The sequence below is a fragment of the Podarcis tiliguerta genome, assembly GCF_965153285.1.
Source record: "Podarcis tiliguerta genome assembly, chromosome: 2".
NCBI lineage: Eukaryota > Metazoa > Chordata > Lepidosauria > Squamata > Lacertidae > Podarcis > Podarcis tiliguerta.
Genome location: NC_139535.1, coordinates 75,680,085 through 75,703,615, shown reverse-complemented (window position 1 = coordinate 75,703,615; position 23,531 = coordinate 75,680,085). Strand labels below are relative to the sequence as shown.

General features: G+C 39.8%; 1 protein-coding gene across 24 annotated transcripts in view; it reads left to right on the top strand.

Annotated features, from left to right (window-relative positions):
* TENM2 (teneurin transmembrane protein 2) overlaps positions 1-23,531 on the top strand; it is a 753,140-nt gene that overhangs the window by 703,509 nt on the left and 26,100 nt on the right. For 17 of the 24 annotated variants that reach the window (XM_083430660.1, XM_083430659.1, XM_083430641.1 and 14 more), the window contains 8 exons: positions 219-362; positions 1,647-1,896; positions 3,479-3,499; positions 7,190-7,246; positions 11,075-11,307; positions 12,849-13,003; positions 13,570-14,444; positions 22,860-23,035. In XM_083430660.1, coding sequence (XP_083286786.1) covers positions 219-362; positions 1,647-1,896; positions 3,479-3,499; positions 7,190-7,246; positions 11,075-11,307; positions 12,849-13,003; positions 13,570-14,444; positions 22,860-23,035 — 1,911 coding nt within the window. The remainder of the gene's footprint in view (positions 1-218; positions 363-1,646; positions 1,897-3,478; positions 3,500-7,189; positions 7,247-11,074; positions 11,308-12,848; positions 13,004-13,569; positions 14,445-22,859; positions 23,036-23,531) is intronic. The other 7 variants (XM_083430657.1, XM_083430656.1, XM_083430638.1 and 4 more) reach the window with 1 other exon arrangement.

Sequence of the window (23,531 nt, the reverse complement as noted above, 5' to 3'; positions counted from 1 at the left end):
CCCTATTTCTCCCTCATTAAATCAGTCATTTGCTCCCACCCCTCCCCCAAACTATCAGGATCTATAGTTCCCCTGGGTATCAGTGAATCAAGTTTTTCAGTCAACTGCAGTCAATTATCTGAATTTAATTCAGAATAAAAGATAATATATTGGGAACTGTAGTTTGTGGTAGAGGACAAATCATTCACAATCACTGATTATTGATACATATTTTTCAGTATCTGTGGGATTTGAGTATGAGACCTGTCCTAGTCTGATTTTATGGGAGAAAAGAACTGCCCTGCTCCAAGGATTTGAACTTGACCCCTCAAATCTAGGTGGCTGGTCTTTGGAAAAACATCATGTGCTTAATATAAAAAGTGGTAAGTTCACCAATTTTAATATGTGTTTAAGCTTTGGGTGCAAGCCCTATTCTCATGTTGCCTCCAGAATATCAAGGAGTGCTTGTGCTGACATCTGATGGGTGGTACTCACACAAGCGATTATTTGTATGCCAACCATAAGCATTACATATGGTGTTCATTGACTGCTTTATAGCACACTGCAGCAAACAGTTGAAATATATTGAGAGTTCTCTGTCTGCCTTTGGCCAGTGCCTTTGGCCTTTTTGTATTACTGTACATTTGTGGCTAGAAGTCCACACAAGCAGCAGCTGCCACACTAGAGATTGCGAACGGTATTAGCTGCTGCAAGGCAGCACTGGATGCAGCTGATATCCAAGACCACCTTGCCCAGAACACCTGGAATGAGAAGTGATAGCAGATAGGTTGCTGGGTGGCCAGCGGGCAAGAGAAGACAAATCCACTGTCTTTGCCATTGCAGCATTTATGAAACTAAGCAACTGTGAAAGGCAAAAGGAAACCTAATTCCTCCATTAATGGGAGACCACCAGAAGCTCCATATAAGAGTGGGATATAATATTGATATTCTCTTCCCTTCTACGTCTCACCATGCATTTTCTTATTCCTACAATTTGTGAGGTGTATAGTTCTCCTAAAAGTACTTCTTGGGGTCACTTTGTGCAAGGATTCAAGCAGCAAAGGTTTTCTTGCACTTTATCACTTTCATAAATTGTAGAGTTGGAAGGGACCCAAGGATCATCAAGTTCTTTGGGACACATGTGGCAGGTTTCATGTTTAAATGTTCATTCACACACACAAGCGAAACCTCCCTGTGCACAACACGTGAAGCAGGTCACCATAAACCACACTTTAAATATCAATAATGGAAAGTGTTTGATTCCAACTCCTAGCAGTCCCAGCTAGCATGGCCAGCGGTCAGATATGATGGGAGTTGTAGTCAGGGCTGGCCCAAGAAATACCGGCCCCTGAAGTGAACCACAAAATTGTGCTGCCCTCCCTGCCAAGGAAGAAGGGGTGAGTGAAGATCTTCATCAGGAACAAGAGGGGGAGGAAAGACCTACATCGAAGTCTGCTGCCTCACCTTACCTCATGGGTGGGTCTGCTGTAGTCAGTACCATCCATAGGTTCCCCACCCCTGCCACAGGAGAACAAAAAGTGAAACAGCTGAAACAGGGCTAAGTGAAAAGAAACCGTTGCTAGTGGCAGCTGCAAGCAAGAGAGCAAGGGACATAGCATAAAGTGGATTTATGCATAAAGCATAAATTTGGCTTTTCTTCTTCTTAGGTATTCTACACAAAGGTAGTGGGGAGAATCAGTTTCTAACGCAGCAGCCTGCTGTAATCTCCAGCATCATGGGAAACGGTCGTCGAAGGAGCATTTCCTGTCCAAGTTGCAATGGTCTTGCCGAAGGAAACAAACTTCTGGCCCCTGTGGCGCTTGCGGTAGGAATTGATGGAAGCCTGTTTGTCGGGGATTTCAACTACATTCGGCGCATCTTTCCTTCTAGGAATGTCACTAGCATTTTGGAATTAAGGTAATTCTGCTGCTATTTGCACTGCTACAAATGCCTTTGTACTTGGTCCTTCTTTCTAGTTTTCCTATATCATTGTTGCTTTCAGCACTACCTGCCACTGTAGCTTAGTATGTAAATATGAATGACTCAGTTTAGGGAAGGCTGCTGGATCAGAGTATATTTGAAGTTGCCTTATCCCTTCTTCCAAGGATTACAGCAGGAATTCAAGCAGCAGTTTAGCCGCACCATTTTCTACTAAGGCCACCTGGAATCAGATGGGCTCCTCCCCCATACTCAAGATGGATAGTTATATTTAGGGTTCCTCCAGACTGGTGGTTTTTGGGCAGGTGTATTCTGCAACACGTGATTGACACAATAACAGTGTATTAGTGGTAGATTTATAACTGAATCATCCACATATAGTTCCTCTTTGTTGGTTGTTCTGCAGTGCTTCCCAGGTGTTACTGCATTACTGCTGTCTGGAGAGGTAATCTTGCTCTATAGTGCAACAGAAGCAGGGCAAAACTCCCCACAATGAAGCATTTGTTGCATGAAAAATTAAAGGATTTTAGAAGGAAATTATGGGTTGTGCAGCTGTTTTAAACGCAGCAGTATGACCAAGGCAGCTGAAACTTTTGCAGAGGCAAATGTGATTGAAAGTGTGATCACATATAACTGCCTGATAACATAATGAGCACAGTCATGTTTCAGTATGCCACTGAATACCATTTCCTGGAATTTGTTGCTGTTATGTCTTGATTGTAGGCTACTTTGGAGTATCTAGTTGGTTACTGTAAGAAATAGGATTCTGGACTGCACTAACCCAGTGATTGATTTGACAGGGCTCAACTTTTGTTCTCATGTATATAGCAAAACAGGCATCCCACAGCATGGCTTACAAACATTGCAAGATAAATAGGTATTGGTATTAATATTGGTATATGTATGCACATATATGTGTGATATATATACATCCTGACCCTAAAATTTAATATAAAATCTCATCTTATAGTGCTGAGATAAACACTGATTAATACTGTGTGAATTTACAAAGCTCAGTGTCGCTTTGCTCTGTTATAAAACAGCACTTCTGCTCAGTTAGACAGCACATAAGATGAATAGCTGCACTGACAGTCAAACCTGCCTTAAGTGACAATTTTAGGGACTGAAGAGGAAAGCCAGTTGCAAAGTAGAGATGGGCTCAGGGTTTAAAAACTCTTGTGGTTCAATTGTTTGAATGGAAAGGATATTAGCACATTTCACTTTTGTCAGGCCTACACTGCATCAAGCCTGCTGACAGGCAGCTGCCAACTCTTTTCACTGTCAGTATAAAAGACAGGACGCTTTTACACATGACGTTTTTTCAGTGATCCAGAAAGTTTCTTACAAAAAAAAATGCCTTGAGGGGCTATTCCAGCAGGGAACTATCTTGTGACTGTTGTGCTTCATCCTTAAATTAACCTAAGGCTAAAGCTAAAAAGAGGTTTCCTTTGCCATGTCTTCTTGTCGCATAAGATAAAATGTTATGTTTGCTTTACAGCCTTTACTTCAGCTAACTGTTCTCCTTCCCCCCCTCTTTCTTTTCTGTTTCCTTCCTATAAAGAAATAAAGAATTTAAACATAGGTAAGACCAAAACCACAATCGTTATTTACTATAGTTTGTTCCATTGTGTTTACTTTTTCTGTTGTGCTTCTTTTGCAATGTTCTGTTTTAAATGTATCAAATATAGCAACATTAATATGCTAATTGTGTGTTATGAATATGATAAGCATTAGCAATTATACACTGCAGTCAAAAAGCAACCAAATAAGTTCTGACAGCAATTAGGAATGTCTAATAGAATGCAAGTATAATGAACCCCAAGTTAACTTTTATATGAGCACTTCTCCCTGCAGTCTGTAATTGGCTTAAATGGTTGAGGCAAACTACAGCAGTGGCTTTTGTAAATTCTGGAGAGGGTTCAGAAGGCACTAATGAACTGGAAATGGGTCAAAAACTCATTTCCAACTCATTAATTTTTTTCTTGATTCAGCTCCTCCCTCCCTTTTAATACAATATTAGTTGGTTGATCTGTTATTATTTCAAATAGAGTTTGAATTCTTTTGCAAAATAGTTAATTCCTTGGTCAGTTTCTCTGCTCACTCTTTAGGTGCATGTACATCTTGGACATTACAGTAGAAGCACAGTAGAAGCATGAAACACTCATGCGTCTGCTTGCTGGCACCAGTGGCAATTCTTGGAGCTGCCTGTACTCAAAAGTTAATTTACTGCAAAGTAAAACAAATAAAACATTACACTAAACACTCAAGGTATTAGCTCATCAACCCAGTTGGACCAGGATAAATATATTGGCCCTGTAACTCAAACTTGGTGTCTGAGATAGTGTAAGCCTCCTGCTGTGTTTGATAAATATAATTGCTCTCCTCTTTCACAATGACTGAAAATATGTATTACAAGTTGCCAACTGTGGCATGAACCTGCGGAAAGAAAAAATGAAGCTTCTAGATTAATTAGATGGAATTCATGTTGTTGAAGGGTGTGATGTGTATGCTAGGAGAGCCCAGGGCTCTATTAATATATCCACATTGTTGCCAAAATGATGTTACTTCCTGTCGTTTCCCTCACTTCCTGGCTTACTCTTTAAGTACCTTCTTTTGTCTGAGTAGATGCTGTTGTGAGTGCCACACAAGCTGTAGCAACTTGTAACTGACAAAAACTGGTATCCATATGCTAAAGAGTAAAAAAATAAATAAATCAGTACATAGTTCTTGCCAGTGTTCAAAGAGGAATGCATTTGTATTGGTTAGAACTAAGTTTAGTGGTAGCTGTTCATTAAAAAAAGGTGTGTGTTAATATATCAAAGTAGAAAATAAGGGGAAGCTATATTTCTTAAGTTTCCTGTGAAGTCAATGCTGTCTATTTGAAAAAAGAATCTTCTTAATATAAGTGTTAAAAGGAAAGCATTTGACCCAATAAATGGACATAAAAGAAAAAAATAGTGTATTGGAAATAAAGGAAACATGTTTCAAATAACAATAGTACACAAGTACACAACTGTGCTCATTGCTTAACATCACCAATATCACAGATTTGCTTCTGTTGTCCCAAACATGGAAAAGTTATACTTTTGGTGCATGTCAGGGGTAGCTAATGTGGTACCCACCAGATATTGTCATATTACAACTCCCATCAGCCTCAGCCAATGATCAGATATATATATAAGAATAGTCAAACACCACTTAAATGAAAATGCTGCTGTATTGTAACAACACAATGATGAAAATCAAAGTTGGTTAGAAAGACGATTAAAGGCGGTGACCAGAAAGGAGTTTGATAATGTGTGGCTTTAAAGTATAATGACCTTATTATATTATAGCATTACAAAACTCTAATGATAAGCTGAATGCTGGAGGTATAAATACTATAAAGCAGATGTGTGGCAAATTTGGTGGAAATATCCACCAACTTACACACGATTGACTCACATGAGACTGCGTATATGCGTATATGCAAATGGCGAGAGAGAGCTGGAGAATCCTTGCGGCTCACAAGGAGACCCTCCTTGGGGCCCAAAGAGGACTTCATAGAGGGCAGAGGAAGCCCCAAAGAGACCGGAGGGGCCGCCTATATTAGCATATTTATATTAAAGGATACTGAACTGGGAAGGAGGAATGATGAAATTGTGGTTGTATTTGTGGCTGTTTGTGGTGTGTGTAGTTCTGATCATTAAAAGAATAATTAACAAAGGATGGAATTCAACATCACTCTATGCTGAACATTTTGTCGGTGTGAACATATCATCCTGTCAGGTGGAACCATGCCCCCTCACACTGCAAGCTGTTTGGGGAGGTTTTCTGAGCAACCCAAGCAAATTTAGTGGGGAAGAAGGTGGGAGAAACCTAAATGCGCAAATGGAAACCCCTGCAGAGGGCTTCTGCTGACTGTATTTGTTAGGTGAATCCCACCCAAAATATATAATTTAAAAATAATACTGATTAAGATCAACACCATTAACCATCTTGCTAAAATGGCAGCTGCTCAAAAGGGTTTTTGCATTTCCTTTTTTAAAAAATGCATTTATAGCATCATAATGTTATAACACCCTTTCATTTAAGTGGTATTTCACTGTTATGTGTGTGTTTTTTAATAGCATTAAAATAATTTTTGACTATAAAATTGGTTTTTAAAAAGGGGGTAATAAAATAGCTGCACTGCCCACACAGAAAGTACAGTATGTGTGTGCTAAGCTTAATAGGTTCCTCTGTCCACTACATCCCTACCCACATAAGAACCCCATCATTTTAAAAATATAGAATTGCAAAAAAGGTCATTTACAGCTATGGAGATTGTACCACTCTCTTATTTTTCAAACTTTTTGTTTTGTGAGAAAGGGCAAAAGAACTAGGATGGCAATGATTGGATGGCAACATCATGCACACACCCCATAAAAAGTGAATTAACAAAACATAGCAATGCTGCACTAAATACCGGTACCTAAGTGGAAGCATCTCAGTATTTTATTCTCCCAATATTCCAGTATGACCAAGAAGCAGTATTCATAATAGGGCTCTTGCAGTCAAAGGGGCAAACTGGATTATCCAGATTAGGAGCCCAGTTCTACCAGACCCCTATGCTGTCTCTCTCCCACATGCTCCACTTCTGTGCCAGGAATATCTTTGGCTGTATGGTTATTGTCCTTAGACCAGTATTAACACATACTTGCCCAGCTTGCGATACTATTGCAACATTGCATGTTATGATATTGTGCTAGGATGGCAGTTGTAGTGGCCTGCCCTAAAAACTTATTTACCAGGGTAACCATAGGGTAGGACTATAAGAATCTCACAATGTCACAGGTGCTCCCTCTGAAAACAGTTAACAAAAGATTGGATTTTTGTCGTATCTATATCTTCATCCACAGCCATCCTCCAAAAATCTGGGCAACGCCACCTAACTATTCTGTCCACAAGAATGCCTACTTCTGTACTTGTCTCAACATAACCCCTTGCTCATGGGGTTTGGTTTTGTTTATCTCAAAAATCCAAGAGTGTGGCTCTTCAGAGGCCAGTAGGTCCAACTGCAGAGAAATAACGAGATCATTCACTTTCTGTCTTCGTCCTGCTGATTTTTAAAGCCTCTACTGGCTTTTAAAGAAGTTTGCCCCATATCACCCATGGCTGGCATCTGCAGAAATCTTGTTTAAAATACTCATTACATCTGCCTGTTTTTAGCCAGGCATGTTTGTGCAGGAACTTCTCCATTTAGTCCAGTTGTCTATTTGAATAGCTGAGGCTGACATTTCTAAATTTGCAGGTGGCTCACTGGCTCCACACCTCGAACAGCTGTCAAAACAGATTTATTAGAAATAAGGTAATACTTCAAGACATCCACTGACCCCACAAGATAGGGGGGAAACTTCAGCAGAACATTAGCTTAGCTTACTGTCAAATCTGGGGAACTTGTTGCTTGTTTCAGTTAGCACTGCAGCCTTGCACAAATAATATAATGGGCTTTCTATGGTATGAAGACACAGAAAAAACAGGTTTACCTCAAAACTAAGGCATTATAAGCTTGACTGCTACAGCCCAATTCTATTGATGTACATTAATCTTGGGGCCACAAGCTATTGCTTGTACTGCTGCAGTTAGCACTGAATCCTATTTCTGACAAGGGAAACAAAACCATCCAATTGTGCCTCACCAAAGAAAGTAATAGTGATGTTAGCGATATCAGTTGATGTTAGCAATTGACCAGAGGCCTATAAGTTGTCCTCTTAGAGATGGATATATTATCAGCATCTTCTCTGCAGCAGTGTGTTACAACCTTTAGCTATGATTTCTTGGAGACTTGTTGGGGTGGTGTGAGATAACCAGAGGGCTGTTGATACACCGGAGTGACATGGGCAGAAATAAGACAAAGGCATGCAACCTATAAGATAGGAATCTGCAGTCAAGTCCTGCTTCTAAATTAGAGTGCAGTAGCAACATCTTTCCGCTCCACTTCTGTTTGTTGCATAGTGGTCCTCAGTGAACCATTTTGTTGCCATTGTATTCTCCATCAAATAACCTGTGAAGGAGGTACAAGAAAAGGAGCATTTTAAATACTCAACACTTTAGTGCATGGTTCAGGACTTTTACACTCTTACCTCCCCCTCTCCGTGATATATTCATGACTTTTCCAGGAGTCCCATTATAATAACAATATGACCAAGAGCTCAGTCTCAAAATTTTGGGGGTTTTAATACCCCAAGGTATCTCAATAGTGAAATAATTGTAAAAGGGGAAAGTACTTTTTCATAAAGTGAATAGTTGACTATGGAATTCACTTCTACAAGATGCAATGATAGCCCACAACAGATAGCTTTTAAACAAGATTAGACAAATTCCGGAATGATACAGTGGTGCCCCGCAAGACGAATGCCTCGCAAGACGGAAAACCCGCTAGACGAAAGGGTTTTCCGTTTTGGAGGTGCTTCGCAGGACGAATTTCTCTATGGGCTTGTTTGGCAAGACGAAAATATCTTGCGATTCCTGGGGGGGGGTTTTCGCTCTCCACCCCCTTTTTCTAAGGCACTAAGCTGCTAATAGCCTTTTAGCAGCTAATCCGCTAATCCCTTAAGCCTTTAATAGCCGCTAATAGCCGCTAATAGCGCTAATCCGCTAATGGGCTTGCTTCGCAAGACAAAAAAACCGCTAGACGAAGAGACTCACAGAACGCATTCTTTTCGTCTTGCGAGGCACCACTGTATAGCTATCAATGGCTACTAGTCATGATGGCTATATAGTACCCCCAAATCAATGGGGAACAACAGCAAAAGAAAGCTACTGCCTTTCCATTTGTCTTGGTAGATTTCCCATAGGACTAGACAGGGCTTTGGTCTAATCCAGCAGGGGTTTTCTCATGTTCATATGTACTTCTGAGCATATGCTGCTAATTTTGTTGGATATTTTATATGAGGGGAGATCTATATGATTTATTTATAAATCATAAAATAAATCTTCCCTCCTATAGAGTAGCCATTGTTAATCCAGTAGTTCACAGTTTAGAAACTAAAAGCTGGCTACCACTTTTGCCACTATACTGGTGTTTTTATGCCACAAATACACAGATTTGGAATCTTAGCTGTTTTTCCATCTGTGTCTTTAGAGTTTAAAGGAAAAGAAAAAATCAGGACAGCGTTTCAGTGTCACAAAGTACATACTTAGTGCAGCAAAGGATTTTATGTCAGATTGAGGGTGAAAACATACATGCATTCAGAAGTGTGATGGAATGGTGTCAACATGCATTTGCTTCATTTTGAGGCATTTGTTTTCAGGGCAGAGAATGTGCATAAAACCCAATTCCACCATACTTAGGATGCCCTGGTTGTGTTCTGAAAGCACATGAGGCCAGCATCTTGCTGCAGCTGAGCAGGCCTTGGTCTGGTCAGTACATTACTAGATGACCATCTGGGAACTACCGTATTTTTTGCTCTATAAGACTCACTTTTTCCCTCCTAAAAAGTAAGGGGAAATGTGTGTGCGTCTTGTGGAGCGAATGCAGACTGCACAGCTATCCCAGAAGCCAGAACAGCAAGAGGGATTGCTGCTTTCACTGCACAGTGATCCCTCTTGCTGTTCTGGCTTCTGAGATTCAGAATATTTTTTTTCTTGTTTTCCTCCTCCAAAAACTAGATGCGTCTTGTGGTCTGGTGCATCTTATAGAGCGAAAAATACGGTACTTGTACACCACCTTGGGTTCCATGACAGAAGAAAAGTGGAGTAAAAAGGCAAGAAGATAGATAGATAGATAGATAGATAGATAGATAGATAGATAGATAGGATGTATGTCAGTCTTTTCTCAAAGTAATGTGGAAGTAGTCCACAGCATATGGTTTACCAGACGGAGAATGATTTAGAATGTTTTTATTCTGAGTAATAAGAAAGACTTTTCTGTTTGCTTCTTCAGTACTAACCTTAAATGTGAGGGCAGTATTTTGGAATACCTAAATGGTAGTGTTAACCTCTAACCCTCACAAACTGACCATCTTATTATAAAGCGTTACAGAACTCTTTATTTTAAAAAACATATCTATGAAGAGTGAAGAATGAGAAGGGAAAGGACTGCAATTAAAAATTATGAGATTATTCGTCTTTTATGCAGCTTCAGGGCAGGCTGTAGTGTATTCTATTATTTGGCACAGTGGGAAGACAGCTAAAGATTTTACGAGGAGGCACAGATGCTGTACCTTTTTCAAAAATAATTTACAGCTTCTTGTCAGAAGACATCTCACGTTGGCTTCCCATATATTTTGCATTTGTGGCTACATTATTTTTCAAAGCTCTCTACCTAAATGAAACAGCCATGCTCTGTAAAATAGATGGATTCACATGGGTGGTAAAAAGCAATCCATAAATGGAAGCTAATGAGAACCATATATATCTTCAGTGTCCAAATTATTGAGATATAAAACAATTTCCAGTTGTCAAAAAGATATAGAATGATGTAATATTCAGAGGAAGATTGACTAGAAGCCAAGGTGAACTGGTCTTATACAAGGCAGACACTTCCTAACAGTTAGTGAGTGTAGCTGTTAAGAGCCAGGGTCTGACGCATCTAGCCCAATCCTGTGCAAGTTTACTCAGAAGTAAATCCCACTGAATTCAACAGAACTTCTTTTCTATAAAGTGTGCATGGGATTGCAGACATAATTTGAGATGGGACACCTTGCCAGAGTTTATTAAATTACATAAGTTGCTATGTCGCTACCTTCTACCCAGCAGCCCCTGTTCAGATTCATTTATTTATTTGTCACTTTTTTATCCAGCCCTTCCTCCAATATGGTATCCATGGCATTACCTATGTAGTCCTCACAGCAAACCTGGGAAGTAAGAGCAGGCTCAGAGATAGCGACTTGCCCCAGGCCAGCAAATGGCACAGAAGGGATTTGATGCTGAGTTTCTCACACCCAAACTCTACTCTAATATAACCAAATTAAGGGATGGGACTGAGAAAAGGGCAGGCTTTGCCAAACCTAATGTTACACTGTTGTGGGGTGGAGGGTGGGAGTCACCCTCAGACAGAAGGGTGGTGGGACTGATACTATCTACATTTCTTGCTCAAGACTTCCCCTGTCATATCCCAGTTCATTACTGACAAGAACTACGCTTTGTGGGGTCTGGTTTAGCCATTGTGTTTTCTCTTTCTTCTCTTCTAAAGCAACAACCCTGCCCACAAGTACTACCTAGCTGTGGATCCTGTTTCGGGCTCGCTCTATGTATCAGACACCAACAGCCGCCGTATTTACAAAGTCAAAACCCTTACTGGTGCAAAAGACCTAGCTGGGAATTCTGAAGTAGTGGCAGGTACAGGGGAGCAGTGTCTGCCTTTTGATGAAGCCAGGTGTGATGACGGAGGGAAAGCAGTGGATGCAACTTTAATGAGCCCACGAGGTAAGGGATGTAAAAGGTTGCACAAACTATAATCTGAAGCTAGACTGAATCATATATAATTATCTGGTAATTAAAACACTGCTTGCTGACTTATTTTTTAATCTGTGGTTGAATCACAGCAGGTTGGCAATTGTTTCCCACAGACAATTCTTTACTTGGGGTTTGCTTGCAGCCCCTGTTCCTTTGCAAAACAACAACAACCTTCACATTCCATTGTGGAAAGGAAGTACAAACAATCAGGATTGTCTGAAGCAAAATCTCTTTGGAGATGCAAAAGTGTCTGTTATTTTGGGCAAAGGTGGTTGGCACTGTCTGGTCTATATTCTGTTTCTGCACAAGAAACAAAAGCCAGACTTTATTTTCCATTTTAATAATATGATTTTTTTTAAAAAAAAAAATGTAAAGATTGTATGGAATAATGGTTCTTAGGTTAATGTTTCCTTTGCTTGCTTGTCAATATTGCACTTAAAAAAACTGCAGCCTAAGTGCCTACGCTTCAGCTAGTCTTCCCTTTGGGAATGAATGAAAGTAGAGCAGAAGAAATATAAACAAACACTGTATAAAAGAAATGTCTACCTATTGGAAGAGTATAAATTCCAGCTTCAGTAGCTCATATAAATAAATAATTCTGATTCAATAAATTTGAAAGGCACAGCTGAAGTGAACCATAAAAATCTGATATTCAAACACTTAGGATATTTTTCAATATAAAAATGATAAACATTAATTTTATAACTTGATTGTTTTTCTTAAAATAAACCAATATGAAGTACTCTAGCTTTTTCTGCAGCATGAGGTTTCTTTCATTGCGTTAATTAAATTCACCTTAGTGGCACCAAACACAGAAGCTATTACCTTACATGATGTAGGTGGCATAACTGGTGGTATTTTTCCTTACCAAAACTGCCTTGGTGCACATGCTTCTGTGGCTCAAGGAAAGGAAGAAGCACTTAAAGGATAAGAAGGTAGTGTTTACATATGTACTTGTTCAGGCATACACACACATGCCTATGCACATGGGTATCCAGCCAAAATGTGTTCACTAAGATCTTGTGACTGGAGTCACAATGCACCAGGGGGAGGTTGCCTTGCCTAATGACTGGAGATTGGCTACAATATCTACAGTAGTACAGTTTTTGGTGGGGCAACAAAAGCTCAGATTTATTACAGCATAGAGAACAAACAGAGATGAAGACTGTACAGATAAAAAGCGGACTAGATGGACTGTTATTTCAATTAGTTTATTTTCTGCCCAAAAAAAATACTGAAAAGTAGTGTCAGCTTTATATACTTGTATATAATACCAGGAAACTAGTGGTGTTAATGTTAGCTGGTAAATTAATTTGTTGAGAATTTAGAACCAAAGATTTCATTCACTCTAATGGAGCAGTGCTTTTGAGATGGTTGATATGGCGTCGTACTTCAGCTCAAAAAGTCAGAAGCAAATACTTACAAGTGAGGGACAGCTACAATAATTGGTGAATTTATCAGCAAACCATGAGGTCAGACAACTCATTTTTACTTTCTTTGCACCCTGGTAGGAATTGCAGTAGATAAGTATGGCCTTATGTATTTTGTTGATGCTACAATGATCCGAAAAGTTGATCAGAATGGAATCATATCAACTCTGCTTGGCTCTAACGACCTAACTGCTGTTCGGCCACTAAGCTGTGATTCCAGCATGGATGTTACCCAGGTAGAGTGTTACTTCTTGTTTGTAATAAAAACAGATGGTTATTTATTTTGGATAAATGCCTAGTTGTTCTCCCTAGATAACACTATGTATTCCAATCTGATGGAGAAAAGGGGTTTTGAATGTTGTGATGATGAAATACAGTTACTGATATAACAAACAAGTTTTCTCTGCAGCAGATGACATATCTCAGTGATAGAAAAATAGAGCTGTGGTCATATTGTGTTTAATTGGCTTTGCTTTTCCTATATATCTTTGAAGCGTTTAGTCCCATGTACTGCATATATCATTACTCAGTGTAGGCACTGTGTGTAGTTTTATTAAATAGAGAAAAGAAATGTGTCCAAGTGAACTACACACAGCGTAGCTCTTTGAGTTGCTCAGTTAAGATTTGAGCAATTAGTTGTTATTTCATACATAGAATAATAGAATTGTAGAGTTGGAAGGGACCCTGTGGGTTATCTAGTCCAACCCCCTGAATGCAGGAATCTCAGTACATAATTTATATGCGTTCAAAGAAATGTCCAGATTGTTCTAAAACCAGTCCTAATTTATTGTGCCTCTTGTAGGTGCGCCTGGAGTGGCCAACTGACCTTGCTGTTAATCCAATGGATAACTCCCTGTATGTACTGGAGAACAATGTCATTTTGCGGATCACCGAGAACCATCAGGTTAGCATCATTGCTGGCCGTCCAATGCACTGCCAGGTTCCTGGTATAGACTACTCTCTCAGCAAACTGGCCATTCATTCTGCACTGGAGTCAGCCAGTGCCATTGCCATCTCACACACTGGAATTCTTTACATCAGTGAAACAGATGAGAAAAAAATTAACCGGCTTCGCCAGGTCACCACGAATGGCGAGATTTGCCTCTTGGCTGGGGCAGCTTCAGACTGCGACTGCAAAAATGATGTCAACTGTAATTGCTATGCTGGCGATGACGCTTATGCCACTGATGCCATCTTAAATACCCCATCCTCCTTAGCTGTGGCACCAGATGGCACTATTTACATAGCAGATCTTGGAAATATACGTATCAGGGCTGTCAGCAAAAACAAACCTGTTCTTAACTCTTTCAACCAATATGAAATTGCATCTCCGGGAGAGCAGGAACTGTATGTCTTCAACATTGACGGTATCCACCAATATACCCTCAGCCTTGTTACGGGAGAATATCTATATAATTTCACCTATAGTGCCGATAATGATGTGACGGAGGTGATTGATAACAATGGCAACTCTCTAAAAATTCGGCGGGATACCAATGGAGCACCACGTCATTTTCTAATGCCCGACAATCAAATAGTGACTCTTGCTGTTGGCACAAATGGTGGGCTTAAGGTAGTGTCAACCCAGACCTTGGAACTTGGATTAATGACTTATCATGGGAGCAGTGGTCTCTTGGCAACAAAAAGTGATGAGACAGCATGGACGACCTTTTATGAGTAAGGCTCTTTTCAAAATAATGTTGCACATTCATTTTGTGTCTAGGTGATAAACAAGTAGGACTTCGTGATGGTTCAAGGACAAGGCAGCGTATTCTGTGCCTCAAAAGACCACTAGTTTTGCACACATTTTCTTATTTGGCATAATCTTCTCTAAATTCCTTTCTGCGTAATTGAAAACTGCTTTTCAATGTCCAAATTTGGCAAGGTCAAAGGAGGAGGCTTGAGATGGGTGAAATAATTTTCAGGTACGGATAGATGGGTAGAGAATTATATGCAGAATAACCATCCTGTGAATTAACTGGTGGTCTTTCTTTTAGAGAAAAGCATAGGAACATATAAAACTGCCTTATACAGAGTCAGATCAGCAGTTCATCTAGCTTAGCATTGCCTATACTCACAGGCAGCAGCTAGGACATTCCCATCCCTACCTGGATTGAGCTTCAAACCTTATGCATGCAAGACAGATAGTCTAATACTGAGCTCTGGCCCTTCCCCAGAATATCTGCCTTTAAATTTTATTTGTTTATTTACAAATGTGCACATCTTTTCAGTGCAGCTCAGAGAATACGGTAATGACATTCAAGTGAATTTGGATAACTGCTAATGTTTTGAATGTCCTTTGGTGAAGCAGTTGTACTACAGTACCCAGCAGCCTAAAATGCAACTACAATTTATGGATGTTTAGGATGCATGCATATGCATAGCAGCTGCCAGGATAGGACCCAGCTTTCATGATCCTGCATGCCACGACAGATAATTTTTCCCATACTTGCTCTGCCCAACTCATAACCTAATAAATGATGGCTACACCCTACTAAGCTTTCTTTCTCCAGGGATTTCAATACTGCAGTTTCTTTTGGAACTCAGATGACAAGTCTTGCTGTTCAAATGGGCAGGATATTGGGACCGTCCTCTATCTGGGCAGATAAAGCATTGATTGACTTTGCTGATTGCTCATTCCTCAGATTGTTGAGGAAATTGGATCCTAAGGTATCTGAAAGAAATTCAGTGTGACTTATATAATTTCTAGAGAGCTCAAAATTACACTCGTTTCAGGAACTAGTAGATGAGAAAGACAAAATTTCCTCTTTAACTGAAACAGATGACAGATAAGATAATAGGGTGCGTGTGCGTGTGTATGCGTGTCTGCACAAGAAAACCAGTGTCATTAACCAATGTTCTTCCAAAGAACATCCTCAGCTATATATTTTGCCAGTGTTGTATAATTTCTTCAAGTAAGTGACATTCTGCAAATACTGATTATGAAAAATATGAATATGCAGATGTAGGTGATTAAGGGTAAAATGTTTAGCTGCCTACTGATAGTTATGTGGCATCTCTTGTCCTTTATATGGAGTTCACACCCTTCTAAGAAAGCATATCAACTTGCCATGTGACACAGTAGGCTGGGGTGGTTAGTATTCATAAGTAGAGTCCTTGTCAGGGAAGTATCCATCCCCACTGTTGGAAATCAAATATTTTCCAAGATAAGATTGCTTTTGATAGCGCTTATTGACAGCCACCCAGTTATCTGTCAGTTGTAAATGGAAAAAGATTAATCCACCATCTATTAAGAAATGGTATATGGGATTAGGCTACATGGTCAAACTAACCAATGTGATAAGATTAAGAGAGAGGAAGCAACAAAATGATTTGTTTATACATAAATGGAGCTTGATTATTCACTACAAGAATGGCAAGGTACAGGAAGCACTTCAGCCACATGCTGTGTTAGGAACAATATGATTAGTAAGCTGGTTTTTGGTTTTCTCCCCCCCCCCCTTTTTTTTCTACTGCACCCTAAAATAAATTTTATTTAATTTTGAGAGTTTAAAAGAATGATCTAAATGTTTACTATTAGCTTACATACACCCTTAACATTACTCTGATTTGTTTTTCTTTTCCATTTTGTAGGTACAATATGTAAGGATTACTATGATTAATGTGCTTCCCACTGGTGATTAATTACAATTGTATTATTTATTGTATTATTTATTGTATCAACATATTTACCTTGGTAAGAATTCAGTGTCACACTCTTCTCATCGTTCCATCAGCACAGGCGTTCCTTTTTGCCAGACAATCCCCCTGCATGCTGTTCTTGAGGTCCTCCTGAACCTCCAGACCAGATTTGGAGGGAGGAGAGGGGAGAAAGTGCCATTGTGCTAGCAAGGAGCCCTCACACTGGCTTCCACTAGTGCCAGGTTACTTGAATCTGGGCTCTTGGGTTGTGTTAAACCAAACCCTACTCAGTCTACCAATTGAAATTAATTAACCTAAGTCATGCCATAAATGAATCGTAGAATTGTAAAGTTGGAAGGGAACCTGAGAGTCATCAAGTCCAACCCCCTGCAATGCAGAAATCTCAACTAAAGCATCCATGACAGGTGGCCATCCAGCCTCTGCTTAAAAACCTCCAAGGAAGGAGAGTCCCCAACCTGCCAAGAGAATCTGTTCCACTGTCAAACAGCTCTTACTGTCAGAAAGTTCTTCCTGATGTTTAGTCAGAATCTCCTTTCTTGTCACTTGAAGCCATTGGTTCAAGTCCTACCCTCCGGAGCAGGAGAAAACAAGCTTGCTCCATCTTCCATGTGACAGCCCTTAAGATACTTAAAGATGGCTATCATCTCTCCTCTCGGGTCTCCTTTTCCCCCCAAGCTAAACATCCTCAACTCCCTCAGCCATTTCTCATAAGGTTTGGTTTCCAGACCCTTGCCTTGAGTATTGTGGTGGCCACTGCACATTTTCCAGCTTGTCAATATCCTTCTTAAATTGTGGCTCCATGTTTATTAACGTCAGTGACCTTTCTCTAGTATTCAATCCCACCCCTACTTTTTTCATGCTTATATATGTTTGTATGGACGTTTGGTATAAAAAAGCAAACAAAACTTTTTTTCTTTTTGCAAGAGATCTGCTTGCTGGGGAAAGCTTCCATCTTAAGGGGAAGTCTAGACAAGCAGCAGATCTATGCGCAAGGAAGCACCCTAGCCTTCTGCTTCACTTAAGTATGGTCAGCCCAGTGTTCCTCACAGCAGCTCAGTTCAGCGATAATAATGCTAAGCTATTGTTTAGAAATACGTGAGTGAGGCTGGGCGAGCCTCAGGCTTGCATATTTGGCTGTTTGTTTCTCCTCTGATGCAGCCACAAATAAATTGGAAGCATCCATTTCCTGGTTTAAACTAATTGTCGTTTCTTGTTACCTTCAGACTGGGTCAAGCTGTCTTTAGTTTATACTGTGGCTTACTGAAATAGGACAAGGTCAAACCCAGACTTATTATCCTGGGTTGTTTCAATAAATGCTAGTTTAAACTGTTTATGATCCATATCAATTTTGCATACATTCTATCTCATTTCTGCATTAGTCTGCATTTTTTTATTTAAAAAATCTGCATGAAAATTTGTATTTAAATATGTGTTTAAATGCTGTTCTGCCACAGAATGAAAATGCATTTCTACACTTTTTTTCTTTTACTAAAATGCACATTATAATGCATTTTGGTATGCTTTGAGAGCCAAGAACTGTATTACAGAATTCAGAGAAGTGTGATAATTATGTTTCAGTTAGTACAGGAGTTGTGGATCAGGTCTGTTTGCACTGGAATTAAAAGCCAAATTCTTCAAGCTTCCTTAGTTTTAACAAACCAAAATTCACTGGTTCAGACATAATGACAGACTACAGTTAGTTTCAGCTAGGTAGTGGATTCTTCGAATCTCCTTGTGGCTGTAACAGAGGAGTGATGTGTGTAGAGGTTTTTACATATGCACTGGACTAATGTGTCTACAGATATCAAACAAACACTGTGGTGAAGTACATTCCTCTTCATTTTATCAGTGCCTCCTCCAGAAAATGAATATAACTATTTCAACTATTTCAGAGGGAAAAAACTGATGCAAAGACACCCTATGTACCATATTTTTCGCTCTATAAGACGCACCAGACCACAAGACGCACCTAGTTTTTGGAGGAGGAAAACAAGAAAAAAAATATTCTGAATCTCAGAAGCCAGAACAGCAAGAGGGATCGCTGCGCAGTGAAAGCAGCGATCCCTCTTCCTGTTCTGGCTTCTGGGATAGCTGCGCAGCCTGCATTCGCTCCATAAGACGCACACACATTTCCCCTTACCTTTTAGGAGGGAAAAAGTGAGTCTTATAGAGCAAAAAATACAGTATGTTTCATGTCTCCTCCACACCCTAAAAAATAAACCTTACTTTTTAAAAGATTCAGGGCTACTTGTTGGTAATTATTAATCGTTACGTGGCCTCTTCAAAGTATATATCCCCATAATGTGTACACCAGACAACTATATTCAAGGACATAAAAAGTCACATAGCTGATATAGTTGGAAACTAACTACCATTTCTAAAGCTATCTCTTTTTTAGGTTTTGATGGAGTTTTTCAATGGAGTAGGAGAGCACTGCCACCTGCTGATCATTTTGTAGAATAGCCACTTGTAAATGTATGTTTCATGGATCTTGCTGATGGAGTTACGTTATTATTTTTTGAACCAGGAGATGTGTGACCACCTTGTCATTCCTTGTCTGAAAGACAGTTTACAATGATATTGAAACAGGTTTCATCTAGAATAGCATGAAGCAGTTTCATGAACAGTCAACTACTGGAGGTTTTTAAGCAGAGCTTGGATGGCCATCTGTCATGTATTGAGATTCCTACATTGCAGGGGGTTGGACTAGATGAACCCCTGGTATCCCTTCCAACAGTACGATTCTATGATTTGGTACTGCACAGTTTGTTGCGGGGGGTTAGGCTCACTAGTGCTGGCATACAAATATAAACCTTTTAAAGCTAACCGTGGTTACAAAAAGAAAGAAATGCTCATTTGGTGAATAATAAAAATTTATGATTAAGGTAATAACTAACAGCAGATTTGGGCAGTGTAACTTTGGAGGGGTCACACTTTAGAGAGCTCCCATTAGATAATGGCAGAGTCAGGTGCTTCTGTATCCTATAGAATAACTCACCTATTTTGAAAACACTGAATAGGATTGACTCTAATTGTTCAGAATTTTGTGACTGTGGATGATGTGAAAACAGTCTAATGGGTATATTGGCTAAAATGCTCCATGTACATTCTGCTGAGCCTTGTATATTTTAAATGCCAAGTTGCTGGCTAAGCCCACTAGGGAATGAATTGTCACAGGCAAATGTAAGATTTACAACAACAAAAATAGCAGTCAGGCATAACCATGCATAAGGGACACCCAAAACAATCCAAGATACTAGGAGCAATTTGAGCAACCTGAAATACGTTAGGAAAAATAGTAGCAGGATTCATGGAATCCTAGAATTTTAGAGTTGGGAGGGACCCTGAAGGTCAACTAGTACAACCCCCTGGAATGCAGGAATCTTTTGTCCAACGTGAGCCTCGAACCCACAACCCTGAGATTAAGAGTCTCATTCATGTAAACCAATGTAAACCGGTTTCTCCTAAATTAATGAACATGGTGTAGAATCTGACATGGGAATGCCTGGCAATTATTTTAACTATAGGGCTAATTTGTAGTAATACATTACATCATTTAGAAATAAACACCACATGCTGAAAGGCCATAAAGTGATCCCATTCTCCTCCCCATCCTCAGTTTCCTCTAACTAATGTTCCTAGATCAGGGCATTTTCTTCAGATTAATGACTCTCCAGCATTTCTGAGATACTAACTCCTCCCAGCCGCTCATCAGTTCCCAGGAAATGTCCTGCTCCATCATAGTTATTGCTTAATAAATGTATTTATAGCTGCCTACTGCCTGGGTCCGTGCAATAATTAAGTCACATTATTGAGCACCTAACGCAACCCAGTCAGGAGGACTCGTTTCCAGATGATGACAAGCAGGACAGCAGCTGCCATTCCCCATATGCTATTCAGTCTGCTGCTTACCTTTCCTCCTGGACAAGTATAGAAAGAGTTACACAATGGGACAATTTGCCAGTTTCAGTTATTAGTGCCTCATTAACACATCACTATTCCCCCTTGCTCCCCCCCCCCCCGTCTCTTGAGAAACAGATAACATTAATTTTCTGCTCCTCCCCAAAAATTGCTGATCCAGAGGTTTTTTTAAAAAAATGATCAAAGCAATTTGCACCAAATGACTTTTTTCTTCTGCCAAATGAAGTAATTTTTATCATATACTTAATTTTAAATTGCTTTATTAAATCCAGTTATGCCATGAGAGAAGGCATTAATAGCTCTATTCCCCGAACAATGATTGGTGTTTTCTATTGCTTCAGGAGTAGATACCACCCACTTTTTCTCAGTAGTTCTTTTTGTGAGGTTCTCCTCCTGATAAAATGGTATTACTTATTTCTGAACCCCTTCTGCTTGCATATTTGTTTATTAATTCATCTCGAGATTATTATTTTTAATTCTGTTCTGCAGCCAAAAAAGTCTCACAGAGCAGAAAAAAGGAGGAACAAAGACAATCCCTGCCATCAAGGATTGTGAAGGCTAGGTAGACGAAAGAAACACACACACACACACACACACACAGGCTGCAATTCTGAAGCTTAGGGGACTGTGGGGACAGAGGCTGAAGGTGATTTTTCTGCCTTATCCAGTGTCCTGCCACAAAGGGGAGGAAATAAGCAAGATTGGATTACATCAGCTCCTGGTGTAATTTGCTTGCTAGTTGGGAGGGGGGCAGTGTTGGGACTGGGGAGGCTATGCATTCTTTGGATCCATGCCTTCCCCTGCTCCTCTCCCTGGCATGCCCTCCTTTTGAACCTAGCGACCTCACAGCCTCTGACATCAGTATAGCAAATGCCTCTGAGGTTGCCAAAGATCTGCCTAACCTTATCACTGCCAAAGATCTGCCTAACCTTATCACTGAGTGTAGCATTATGTATTTCAATTGGAGCTGCAATAACTGCAGAGTAAAGATTCCTCCACAGTAGAGTACCTTGATCTTCAAAATGTACAGCATTTGGTCACAGCAGATCCCGAAAATGTCCAGAGGCTGCTCCCCCACAGTGGGAGCAGAACCGTAGCTAGGTGATCTTCCGCCCCTGGCAGAACTGCCCAGATTGTGCCCCCTAGCCACGGACAAATTAGCTCTTCTTTCCACCTCTCCTCCATCCCCCAACCCCCCATTTCCACCTGTTCAATTCACCCTCTTTTTAAAACCATTTCTTATGAGGCAATAATGGATATTGATATTTATGGACATATTTTTAGCCGATTTTTTGCGACCCCATCGCTTGCACCCTGGCAGAGGCCCACCTCACACACACCCCAGCTACGGGCCTGGGTGGGAGTCAGCAACTTCCACACCAACCAAAATAACGACAGAAACAAGGAAATCAGGACACACAGTTTTCCCTAAAGATCACTTTTATCTGTGGTCAACTTATTGGTCCTATTCACTGGCTCATTTCACACATAATACCAAGTCACAGTGAGAAAAACATGATAAAATTCAGACCTCACACCTTACATAGCACACTCTGGTTATTGCATTTCATAGCAAGACACGATTTGGAATGTAGTGGATGTAACCACTAACTATAGGTTGTATTTGCTGTCCAAACCAAAACTGCAAATTGTTCTTTGTGAGATACTAACATAATTTGCTGGTTCAGATGCAATGGCAAACTATGATATAGCTTAGATGAGTTCTTGCACAAGTGCATATCAGGAGAAGGAAGCACATGAACAGAAGTGGTTTGCCTGAGATACAATGCCCTGATATGCACCTGTGTGCTGACTCTTCTGAAATGTAGGTAAAAATGTTACTATTTTTGTATGTTAAATTATTTACATTTAAAGCTTTTAAATTTTATTGCTTTTTTGCAATTTAGATTTTAACGTTTCCAAGAGTGACATTTGGACTTTGCTTATTCTTCCTTCTCCCATCTGAAATTTCTGCTGTCCCTCTCACAGACATTTCCAGGCAGATAATGTCACTACACACTTTGAAGAATGAAATTCTCTGCAATATTTTTTTTTAGTTTATCTTATGAGGGGAAAATGGAAATAATGGTTGCTCAGTAAGCAGAGGCAAAGAGAAGATGTTCTTGCACTCTGTAAATATATCAGGAATTAAAACTGAGTATCCAAATAACCATTCTCCAGGAAGATTCATAGGGAAAAAGGCATCCCCAAAGGTTTGCTAGATGCAGCATACTCCTTTCTGGTCCTAGGGTTCTATTTGCCTGGCACATGAATCTAACAGTTAATTGTTTCTCTAAAATGCTGGTGCATCTTTGGTTTTGATACTGAAAAAATATTGTACACCATTCATCTTTGCTGTAATAATTTGCTCCTGTGATATTTTTATTTCCATTCTCTAGACTTTCACATCTGTTTCATATTTTTTAACTTCAGAAAGTACATGTATATATTGGCTCCATTCATTTTTGAAAAGTTAAATATGTGGGACTTCTTTCTTGCATCTTTTAGTTATGACCACGAAGGACGCCTAACCAATGTGACTCGCCCTACTGGTGTAGTAACCAGCCTTCATCGTGAAATGGAAAAGTCAATTACTATTGATATTGAAAACTCCAACCGGGACGATGATGTCACTGTAATTACCAATCTCTCCTCTGTGGAGGCGTCCTATACAGTTGTTCAAGGTATAGAAATGCTTCTCAAAAGAATCATTATCCAATAACAATAATCACTTCTTAGTTAACGAATGTCCACATCACTACCACCCTTTCCTTAGGACTGGAAGGAAGCAGTCGCTGAGCAAATGCATTTGTTCACAGAAAAATAATTTCATGTCCTGTGGATCATTCCAGTTCAAAAAAGGAAATCAGATTGTTCAGCATTTTTTTAATACTTCCCATATAAGATCTAATGACAAGTTTGAGAAGGAGCTATATCCATACATTAAAAACGTTCCTCAAGAGTGATAGAAGAGCCTTCCAAGACGAGCTCCTTCCAGACCTCAACACATTTGTGCTTCTTAGGCCAGGAGACACAGGACTAATAATAATAATAATAATAATTTTTTATTTATACCCCGCCCTCCCCAGCCAAAGCCGGGCTCAGAGCGGCTCACAAGCAATAATAAAAGCAAGATGAATGATTACAACTTAAAAACAAAAGTAAAATACAGCATTAAAA